This window comes from Calonectris borealis, chromosome 2 (genome assembly GCF_964195595.1).
Source record: "Calonectris borealis chromosome 2, bCalBor7.hap1.2, whole genome shotgun sequence".
In the NCBI taxonomy this organism is placed as follows: domain Eukaryota; kingdom Metazoa; phylum Chordata; class Aves; order Procellariiformes; family Procellariidae; genus Calonectris; species Calonectris borealis.
In genome coordinates this window covers 94,796,112-94,807,890 of record NC_134313.1, presented here as the reverse complement: position 1 = coordinate 94,807,890, position 11,779 = coordinate 94,796,112, and the positions used below count along the sequence as shown (strand labels likewise).

The window sequence follows — 11,779 nt, the reverse complement described above, 5'->3', positions numbered from 1 at the left end:
TGCGGCATGATGCTCAGTGACTTCCTTAATTCCATCAAGTGGATTTATTGAAATCCAGTGCTCTGACTTGACTGTGAGCATTTATGTCATATCAGGTTGAATTCAAGTAATATTTTGATCCCTTACACATTATGCTCTTTTTTGCTGTCAATGACATGTTCTGAAGTGTTACTTCAGAAAGGCAACTAAACAAACATCTGACTTCAGGTTTTAAAGACAAGCAACAAGTTCTTGGAAAAAAGATGAGTAAGAGAATGGTGTTACAATAAAGAGATGTCTGAATATATATTAATTCAGTACGGATGATAAAATATGTTTTCAATACTTACGAACATGTCTGATACAAATGTAGAAAATGTAGACTGGCAAAATTAATGAAGAAATCACATTTCTTGGAAAGCGAGGAATTCAAGAAGAGCTTATGACCATCTTTCTTAATATTTTATTATTCTGAAGCAAAATCCTTTACAGATTGAGCTAACTGGATGACTATTTCAGTTAATACCAGCAGCTGAGACTATGACCAGCTTAGAATGGACAACATTTAACAAAACAACATTGCTCCAGGTGTTTAACAATTCTCCCTGAAAGCCAATAATGACATATATTTGAAGCTTCAAACTTCCATTCAACATGCTATTACTTCTTACACACAATTTTTTTTATGAGTACATATATGTGCATCAAGCTGTTTCTTCAGTATTTCATATTACAGGAACTGTACGCTGTATTTTTAAAGCACATAACTGAACTGGCAAAAGAAAACAGTTGACATTAAAAAAATTGTTTGAAAACTCAGTGCACTGTTTCTGAAAAGTCCCACTCAAAATGACTGTAGATACAGAAAGAATACATTATTACTGCATGATTTACTTGCAAGTCATGATTTCAGTTATAAAATTAAACCCACTCCTCGCCCCCTAAAACAAGACCACTTTCTATTAGTTGCTCTCTTGTTATAGTGTCCTGCCTCTTATATCAAGTCCCAAAATGAAAGTCAGTGTCAAATCTTCCCTGTTGGGAAGACGGTTCTCGATCTTTGCGTAACTATATCTTAATGGCAGCAAAATTGTTCTTTCCTCCTGAATCCTGATTCCCCTCCACACAAATTCAATAACTGGTGGTGAAAAGAGGACTGACTAACAAGAGGGAAGACAATGGCAGTAAGCCTGTAAGAACAAGAAAAGACAAGAAGAGTAAGAAGGAAGCAGCAAAACCAGTGACATGTTGTGCTCCTCCTTACTTATGACTATGCGAGGCTATTAACTATGCTGCTCCTTAACACCAAAGAGTATTTTACTTGAACATTTTTTAAAAAAACTTCTACTAATCTTACAAACTAGGGGCACTTTTCTGTTAATTGCCAATGAAAGGAGAGCTTATTTCAAATGTGAAGGTTATCATCAATATTCCAATAGAAGGGAGAAACAAAAGAGGCAGGAACATGTTTAATCAAAAAAGAAGCAAGAAAATAAAAGCCTCCCAAGAAATCAAACTTTTGACCACTAAAACTGTAGATGATAACAGAAAAAGAGAGTGATGATTTTTAAATGCAAAAGAAGCAGAGTCCTTCTCCATATTGTATCTGAACACTTATTATTTAAGCTGTATGTAGTAATGTTTATTACATACTTCTCAATAGTTTATAGAAGTTGAGTCTTCCAGTCACGTACATCAGTATCGCTCTACATCTAGAAAGTAACTGATTGATACACTAAACAACGTGAGTAATACTCAAATTTAAGGTGACATTTGCTAAAAACACATTTCAATGTATTTTTAACAAATGAAACTGAGATTGCAGCGCACCAATGAATATTTCTTCATGAACATACAGCCAAGAAGAGTGTATGTAAACAAAATTGGCTTAATCCCCTCCACAGATGAAATACAGTAGACAGAAAGCCATTTTATTAAGGTATTTATGACAAGAAGTCTCACTCAGCAGGATACCCCATACCACTACTCAGAGAGTTGTATCTCAATTTCTTTTTCAGTGAAATTCCTTTTGTTTTCTTCAGAGTCTTCAAAGGAATTGAAGTAGTACAGAAAAAATGGGTGACGTTCGAGCATATTTGTCTTTTGAGTTGCCTGCATTGTGTTGTTTATGTTTTCATCATTGCTGACGAAGATGCTTGAAAACAGGTCAGCTGCAAGTGCATGCTGCTTTTAAATTTGTTTAGTAACTCTTCTAGTAACCTGTAAAAGGAAAATAGTTACAACTTTGGCAGATTCTGAAACGGGAACAATTACCAAAAGTTCTGGCTGTTCCGTCAGCGACTTCAAGTACATTGTCTGCTTAAATAAAGGGCCTGAAATTGGATCTATTCAAATATTTGAATATTATAGATATTCAGAAATATACCAAGTGTGTCAGGATGATCTGTGGCCAGAGGAGGACTTAGCCACAGAGATTTTATCAAGGTGATAAAATAGCCCTTTATATGGCTTTCCTTCCAGATAAAGATCATCTTCTTGAGAGAAACATTTTTGCAAAACACAGTGGCAAAAGGACTGGTAGAAAGGGTCATAAGATAATTCTGTAAGGAAAATCCAGAAACTGCCAGACTATGTACCATAAAACCAGTATCCCTTACCAAGGCTATGGCTTTTTGTGTGTAGCTGAATTGCGAATTTCAGTTCTCAAACTTGTTTTTGGAAGATATTTCGTAGATTTCTCTTAAGTATCATGGCTGAAAGATGGTATGACTGTTCTGGGAGAAACACTAATTCACTGGCAACCATGTGTTTTTGTCCTTTACAGATAACAAACTATGTATGTCATGTATCATTTGTTGATACATGGTTTGTTTACACCCACATAGCTGCCAAGAAAGTACTGGTGCAGTGGATAATATTTATTATAATCCACGAACTACAGGTATAGGACCAAGGTTGTTGATGGCTCTGTTGTAGGTGATATTTACTGTAACAGTGGAGATGCATTATGAAGTTCTACAGTCTTGCCATCGCAAGTGTGTTTTATTTTCCCCATATTCTAGGGAAGAATGTGTTCTCTGAACTTCTTGCTCTATTTCAAAAACAAGCTAGATAGGGCAGACATGTATCACCTCAACCTTTTGGCAAGCTGTGATTATTGAACAGCCAATAACAGAAGAAATTATACTGCATGTTAAAAAAACCCAAACCAATCCAAGAACAACAACTTGAACCACAAAATCAGTATCTGCTTTCTTAGCAGGTCCTCTGGAAGATGACTATGGCCACATTCATCATTTAGTATCTTAGTATTGACTGTGAAAGAACAGAAATGAACAACTCTAAATCAGTGTGTGTGAGCACAAATGTGTGTTATTTTACACAAATACATGTAGATTACAATGAGCTGCCTGGAACGATGACAATTGTGGTGTAACGACCTGGGAAACAGAACAAGTTTTGCACTGTCTAGGGCTCAGAACTCCGAGGCAGATGTAAAAATGATGCAGTTCTTGATTCTCGTCTGTCCCATGAAGCTCAAATGCTTGTGACTAAGTGAAAAAAAAAATTCTACAGGTGTTTCGGAAAGTCTGAGTTGAAAGAACTCTCCTTACTCAAAACTGATTCCTATCTTTAATAAAGCATAAGAGCTAAGTAAGGCAAGGAGGTATCTTGAGACTTGTTGTGGCTAGTGAGGAGTAGGTTTGAATAAATAGACAGACGACATCTGAAGAAGGCACAGTCCGCAGACCACAGGCTGCACAAACAGTCTCTTCATGTGTCTACAAAATATTCTAAATTGTGATTGTTAAGTGCAAACTGATTTGATGCAGTTAAGTTCCTGAAAGTACCATAATACCAATCTCAAGTTCAAAACATCTATACTTATACTAATATACTCATTACAAATCCATCCTGTTTTTACCATACTACTCTTTATTAAGCTATGCTTGTAAAACAGACTACCAAATACTAGGTTGGATGCAGCAAAGCGGCTTGGTTGTCAAAGGTTGCTACGGTGGGGAAGGAGGAACCCAAAACTCCTCCTCCTGATGTTAAGAACAAACCACAGACCCTTCTTATTTGTTTTTAAAAAGAAACAGGCCAGTTTTGAGAGTTCCCCATATACCAGCTGGCAAAAGCTTGGACTTTGTTCTTTGGCCATTTTTTTAATTGCTGCTAAATTCAGTAAGACAAGACAATGGACCTCACAGAAATGTTAAGATTAACAAGGAAGTCTAAAATAGACTGAAATTACAAAATAAATACAAAGGTACATTGAACTGATAAGACTAGGATGGGCAAGAGGGACATGCCACAAAGCCATCGGCTCTTCTGTGTAATTTAATAGGCCATGATGAACAAATACTTAGCTCATTCTTAACTCTGTCCAAAGAGGCTTCTGTTCTGTAATTCAGAAGGGTCAAATACAGTGAACGTTAACTTCCTTATAACCAAGTTCTGATACAAGAGTAAAAAGCAATGGCTCCAGAGACCAGAAAGGAGACGAGAAGGTGCATTATACTCACTTTTTGTCAGTTCCACTTGAAAGCTGAGGCAAGGCTTCCAAAGCTTGCTTAAAGCTCGAGCTGCAAGGAAAACAAAAATACTCATAATTCCACTGGTACAAGTCTCAGCATTCAGAGTTCCTCTCTACAAACTCCACGGAGGTAGCTATATTTTACCCATTCTTATTTCAGTAAATTAATAAAATATTAACTTGAGACCTGACATTCATGTGCAAATTGAATGTAAAGTGGTCCTGGGTTCAAGCAGGTCTCTTGACGCTCCTAATGTGATGTGTTCCATAATCAACAGGAAATGTTAAATCAGCAGCTGATTTAAGACTGTGCTTGACATCTTGCACTCTTCCAGAATTACAGATAGTTGCCAGCCTGCTTTCTGCCTCAAACTAAGTGACCATCAGAGTATGAAGCACATTGGTTTTGGCTTTCTGTGCTCAGTAGACAGGTCACTGCATTCTCCCCTACAGAAGGGGGCCTACAGAGAGAATTACAGCAGGTTTGCATTGAGGTAACGTAGATTCATCGAGTAATTTAGGTTGGAAGGGACCTCTGGAGGTCTTTGGGTCCAACCCCCCTCTCAAAGTAGGGCCAACTTTGAGGTTAGAGGAGGTTTCTCGGGGCATTATCCAGTCAAGTTTTGAGTAACTCCAAAGATGGGTTTCCACCCCTTTCTGGGCAACAGATGTGGAACAGAAGTGCAGGGAACGATGCAGGACCTGCACAGATGGTACAATCTAGTCCGCAAAAGATTAATATGGTGACTTGTGGCAGCTACTGCTAGTGACAAGTCCAGGAATAAGGAGGCATCTATGAAGGTCCAGCTTCCAGGGTTCACTGTGCTTTGCCCCTGTGCTGACCAGAGACAACAGCACTTCCATTTTATCCAATTTGAGTCAGTACCAAATAGTTTTCATTTAGAGATCTTCATCATTATCAGATGCTCAGAACAGGGAAGCAAGTCTTATGAAATGGAATGCAGTGACACCATAGCAGACTACCTGTGACACTATGAAGACACATTAGGCCCTCAGGCCCTGCAATGTCTCCTACAAAATGTTGATTATGTAAGATGACCAAACTGCGACCTGTGGGAACATGTAACGCCAATCCTAACAGAAGTGTAGGTAATTAAAATGATGAATGAACCTGCCCATATCCAACACAACCCCCTAGAAATTTCAATCAATCAACTTCACTCAAAACTGCTGACAGCTATCATAGTCTGTTTTTACATGCCTTGGCTGCATCAAACACTGATGCTGCTAATGCTTTTCTTTCTCCCTTTATATTAATGTGCGACTGTGTCCCACAGTATTTATCTTTGGTCTTGCACCTCACTGAGAAATGATGAATTGCTGAAAGCCTTTTGAACGCTTTCGTTCTAAGAGACAGCGTGAAGCCGAATTCACTTTCCCTGATTAGGTGTGTGGAGAAGGAGCAGGGTATTGTACAAGCTTGTGGAGAGCCCTAATTCTCCATATCACTATACGGGGATCCTGCCCGTGTCCGGTCCTGTAGTCTCTCTGATGTGTCTGGCAGGTTCTTTGCTGTGTGCTTTATGAGATTGCTGTGAAAAACTGGATAAAACTCAATGACATCTGCTTTTGTCTTGTTTTAGCATCATTTTCCTCAGCAGCTGTACTGCTGTTAAGAAGTTTTACCTTTTTTTTTCCCAGTGGCAAATACTGGTTTGTGTCTAAAAATTCACGTAAAAACCAATTATTTTCTTTCAACTGATAAAACCTTGCTAGTAATCTGTTTTTCCTATATTTACCTAGTATATCACAGATTTTATTTGAAGCAAAATTTCTTAATCCTTAATTTATGTTATGTGCTTTTGCATGTTTACCAAGGATTCCATCACATTGAAAAAACAGACATTACAGCACATCTTACTTGCTTTCAGGTGTTAGGTATATGGCCACGGTATCTCTCAACGCACAGATTTCAAGTCTTGCCTAAAGACAGAAATACAAATAGTGAAACAATAACACATTGTACTTTGATCAAGTGAATACCAGTATCCCAAAGCTTCATCTTTTTTAAAGGCAAATATTATTGCATGCTGCAGTTGTAAGCGGCCTTGGCTTTTAACAGTTTGTTTCCTGTATTTTTGGTTGCCATGCTGCTATGTCAGGAGACTGCTAAAAGGAACACTTTCATACTTTTGATTCAAGTCAAACTGTTTGTACGGTCACTATGTAGCAGACTAAAAACATTGGTTTGTCTCTCAGTAACAGTAATAAATCTTCAATTCTATTCCATCTCTTCTGTACTGTGATAGAAAGATAGGAGGACACTACCTTAATTCGTCTGCCTGTTTGTTCTTTTTTTTTTTTTTAAATTAAATACAGTGAGCTTAACTTCTCACAGCATGGCTTGGCCAGAGAGGAAGGAAACAAATGAGTACAAAAATCTGTCAATACACATTTTATTCTTGGTTTTCCTGTTGTATTTATTTTTTTCCATCAGATGAGGAAGTAGAATGGTTGTGCTCTGCTTCTTGTCTGTCACCTGGTGGGCACACAAGCTTGGGGATTTTACTCCTGCACTGTACTGTGTGTCTAGGTGTTGACTTTCACCTAGGCAAACTATGGTGGAGAATGAACTCAAAGACTAAACAAATTTCATAGATCGTCCTTTAGTGTTTAAAAAGCAATCATTATCATCACAGGGTTTATATGAAATAGAAATATTCTGCATGTGATCAATACTTTAAGTCATTTAATTTAAAAATATAAAGTAAACTTCATCGAAATTCATATTCCATCCGTGTTCATCATAAACATAAAATTTAATCCAGTTAGTCGTTACAGAAACTGATCTACATTTAGACCCAACTAATATGACATTAATCTTCCAAAACAGAACTTTTTATAATGCAACACAGACATCTAATTCCAGTTCTAATGAAAGGCTTTGGCTTTTAGGTCTTCCCCTCATCTCTCCCCTAGGTAGGATGCCAGCTGAGATTTATGCTTCTTCTTTAGTGCCAGAATTTTCTGGCAAAATACGATATAGCCACCCACCAATTTTATACTCATAAGAAATGCTTTTCTCACCACAGAATGTTTCACCTCGTTTTGTATGATGCTCCAAGCTGAACAGCCTTGGACTTTTTGAAGTCCTACACATAAGATTCTAGAGTCCTTCCTACATTTTAGGAGGTTGCAGTACCATGGGGAAGTGTCACATTCTCAAGTACCACAGCCTAAATAAACATGCTGGAAGAGCAAACCCTGCACAACTGTGGGTCGTGGGATGCGGCAATACAGATTCAGGCTTCTCTTCGAGAATGGGTATTTTTTGATCAGTCTGACCAGGCTCAGGTCACTCTCACACTGCTGCTGTCTGCCAGACAGGATTTTCTATGTTCAGAGGAACAGAAAATGACCACGAGTGACAAATTTACAGAAGGGAGAGAAAATCCTTTCAATTATGGGTTTAGGCAGCAAGTTCATATGGTGGGTTATCTAGTCAAACAAAAATGATATACAGGTAGCTTTGTTGTTATTCATTGATTTGGTTTTAAATAGGCAGTCAATCTTATTTGGCTGCCATCTTCCTACATTAATTCTCTGTCCAATGCAATTACTACCAGCAACTGGGAAATAAGGCTTGCAATTGGATAATTATTTTCCCATCATAATGCAAGAATGCTGCCATGTACCGTGAAAATTGGGAGTTTGCTCTTCTTGCCTGTTACAGCCATAGCAATCATTGACTCAAAGGGATTTTTTTTTGAAAAAGATTTTTTCTTAGAGTCCTTTAAAACTTATTCAATGGTAACTACAACTACCAATCCAGCCGTAAATGAAGAAGGCAGTCTAAAAGTATCTGTTCTACCATGCTGCAGCAAAGTGCTAATACAGAAATAGTATAACAGACAAGTTTTGCAAAGACTTGCAAGATCCTACTGCATCATATTTTCAAGATTTTTAAATCTCAAAATATCAAAAAATTGGTTTTTCTTTTAAAATAATTTTTTGATGACAGGCCAAAGACAGTATTTAACGACATTTCAAACAGATACCATTACAATGCTTTTTATCTCATAGGATATAGGTAACCTTTTATGCACTCAGATATGAAGACAACACTAAAATATAATCAAACCCAAGAAGCAGTATCCCAAAGGGTATTCGTCCATAAATCTGAAATAAGTTCTATACTAATCCTTTTTATCTCCTTGCATTCACTGCTACAATAAATCCAACAAGTACACAGATTATACCTCTCTCTTATTCTCAGTTTTCTAGATTCAGATGTTTGACAGTACAAAGTATTCAGGTACCTGTAAAGCTCCATTTTTGCTGAAGGATGAAACACATTGCATCAGTCGACTCAGTTCTTCAGAGACTGCTTCTACAACCCTTGACATTACCCGAGGAACTAAATCTTTGGAAATGGTAAACACCTGATTTTTATGAAAGAATAATCATGAGCACAATACCTATATTAACAGAAATATTTTCTACAGTAACATTTCAGTAAAAAGCATTATACACTTTGATTGAAAGGACCACTTCATTTTTATCAATGGACAAAAAAATTTCAAAGTGACTGGAATGTGAAGGATTTATTTTGATGCTTGCCCTGCGCTTTGACAGATCACCTCTGTTAATAGCAATGTTAGCTATATGACATGTGATAATGACCACTTTCTTGCAATGCCTAAAAGCAGCTAGACTTCAAAATATGTGCTCTCGGCTGACGGATGCAGATAGTCAGGTGGTTGTACACAGACTGCCGTTTTGTAGATAGCACCTTTAATTCAAGGTTGTGTGACTGACTGACCCAATTACACATTCAGCCACTTTTTACCCACATACTTTGCTGTTTCTTCTAGAATCCTTTATATTTGACCACTGTCAAATGGCTTGTGTCTTTACGCTCTGTGTCAGAGATAAGCCTTTGAAAGGGTTTGAAAGTACGGCGGTGTAATGGATTTTCATTTAGATTCTTCCACTGCTGCCATTTATTAGTTCCCTGGCAAAAACATTACACCTTACTGTTTTTTCCATGCATCAAGACCAGCTTTTTAACTGCTTATTTGCACAACTTTAAAAAGTGGTACGTGGATCCTCCATTTGAGGTTCAGAATAGCAAGTGCAACACAAAATTAAACATTAGATCTATGCCTGAAGGAAAGCATGAAGAAACCAATCTTCCTTAAAGAGAGCTTTAAGGAAGCGAGAAATCGTTGGTAAATTAAAAATAAAAAAAAGTACATTTTTTCTACACAGAATTGGGGAAAATGCAGGCCAAGAGGTTGGAATATAGAAGGAAGTGAGATTATAGGTTAGACAGACCAAATTTGTGTCAAGACTTAAAGGTGATAATAAAGCTGCACTAAAACTGCACAGGGTTGGGGAAGAAGATGACACAAGGAACTGAAGATGATGTGAATGGAGTGGTGCAAGGAGGAAAATGAACTGCATAGAGTCTTTAAACACACCCCCCCCCCCAATTTCTGCTTTAAAATGATCTAAAAAATTAAGTAGTAGAATGATTTTTTGCTAGAATACCTTTGCTTTATGTGAAGTTTAGGTCTCAGGTCTGACAAAGAAATGTAGTAATTGACAGAAGATATTTATACCCGTGTGTAAAAGTAAATTAAGGGGGGGGGGGGGAAAAGAATGCAAGATTCCTACACAGTTTTCAGTGATTTAAGTAATGAATTATGTATCAGGGATCCCATAAAGCTCATCATTCCAAAAGGCAGGTCTGCACCATAGGCTAAATACACTGACAACATATATGTCAGCTATCAGCTCTTACCATTGCTAATTGAAACACACAGCCTGTTTTAACTGTTTTGACCCACAAAAGCTAAGTGACACACTTAGCTGTACAGTAAGAAAAAAAAACAACCAGTAACAATTTGGGAAGGGGTCATCTTACTCAGCAGCAAATATTGCTGAGCAATTCAACACAAACATACCAGGAACACCCCCAAAAATCTTCTACTGCGAAGAGAATATTTGTGCCCATAACGAGCACTCTTGAAGTTACTACACAGGATCCAGGAAAAAAAAAATTCTCAGCAATGGTGAATCATCACAAATAAGCAGCCCTTATTTTGATTTCAGTTAAATTTGAATTCAAAGGTAGAGAAACAATTTTCTTTCCACTTCAGGCCACGCTCAGTGTTCAGCTGATGGTTAATTTTTGCTGTTTCAAACTACAGAAACTTGCAGCCTTGCTAACTAAACTTAAATCTGACCCAGCTTACAGAATTTCACTAGAAAACAGTGGAAATGGGAGTTTCATCTTGACACACGTTTTCATATTTCTGTAAGATTTCACATCTATAAAATTTATGAGGCAACACTATTTAGCCAAAATCAGTATCGGTCTCAATGAAGTCAGCAAGGCAGTGCACCTTTCTGCTGCAGCATTTTAACAAGTATGCATGTTTACAGGACTAGCTCAGTAAGTCACAAATGCCTTTGAATTTTTTAAAGCAAAACTTCTCATTTTCATTTTTATTAATTTCCACTACACTGGAAAACAACATTAAAAATGAATGTCATGTTGGTATATATTTTTGGTGTTGCTTATTCCCTCATTTGGAAGCATTTGGTAAAATCAGCAATGCTTCTGTGAAAAGTGCTGTAAGTAAATACTGAAGTTGAATCAAAAATATTGCAAGTCATACTTAAAGTTTCTGAAAATATTTTAATTTATATGAATCCTTGTAATTTAAGGAGGAATAAAATAAACAAACACCTTAAGTGAATCTCACCAGTTTTTAATTAGATGAAAAAGGCAGAGCGGCTATACTTGTGGTATTTTGAAAGGTAAGAGTGATATTACTCCAACGCTTATACCAGGAGCAACAGTAATCTGGTAGCACTCTTGATGATTAGAAGGAAGGAGTATGTAGAACAGAGACTGTAATTTAAAGGACTATAGAAAATTCCAGCATATTATCACAAAAGGCCAAATAAAATAATATGCTTGCAGAGCTGCAGTTAATAATAATATTTTAATATGCACCTCCTATCATAAGCCATTACCTACCTAAGTATTTCAAACACAATTTGTGCTGTATAGAGACTATAAAACTTTCTGGTTTTAGGTTTCCACTTTTTATCCTATGTACAAGAATGACATATATTGCCTTTTCACTCCGAGTGGCGTATGTTGAACATTTCTTCCAAAGTGAAGTGCAAGCTCATTTTCATATGTTGTGGAAAACAAAAGTTAATCAGAGAAAGTAAGCATCATATCTCTCTCTCTCTCTCTAATCTGCATGAAAAGGGAAGAATTGAGCTTTAGACTTTGGCTTTCCTCTTCATCAGATAGTG

General features: G+C 37.1%; 1 protein-coding gene across 4 annotated transcripts in view; it reads right to left on the bottom strand.

The window, feature by feature from the left end:
• Positions 1 to 370: 370 nt before the first annotated feature.
• Positions 371 to 11,779, bottom strand: part of EXOC2 (exocyst complex component 2) — a 131,084-nt gene continuing 119,675 nt past the window's right edge. For 2 of the 4 annotated variants that reach the window (XM_075142572.1, XM_075142571.1), the window contains 4 exons: positions 8,761 to 8,883; positions 6,363 to 6,424; positions 4,470 to 4,529; positions 371 to 2,199 (listed from right to left, as the gene is read on the bottom strand). In XM_075142572.1, coding sequence (XP_074998673.1) covers positions 2,106 to 2,199; positions 4,470 to 4,529; positions 6,363 to 6,424; positions 8,761 to 8,883 — 339 coding nt within the window. In that variant the 3' untranslated portion in view covers positions 371 to 2,105. Of the gene's footprint in view, positions 2,200 to 4,469; positions 4,530 to 6,362; positions 6,425 to 8,760; positions 8,884 to 11,779 lie in introns of those variants that run through there. The other 2 variants (XM_075142575.1, XM_075142574.1) reach the window with 2 other exon arrangements.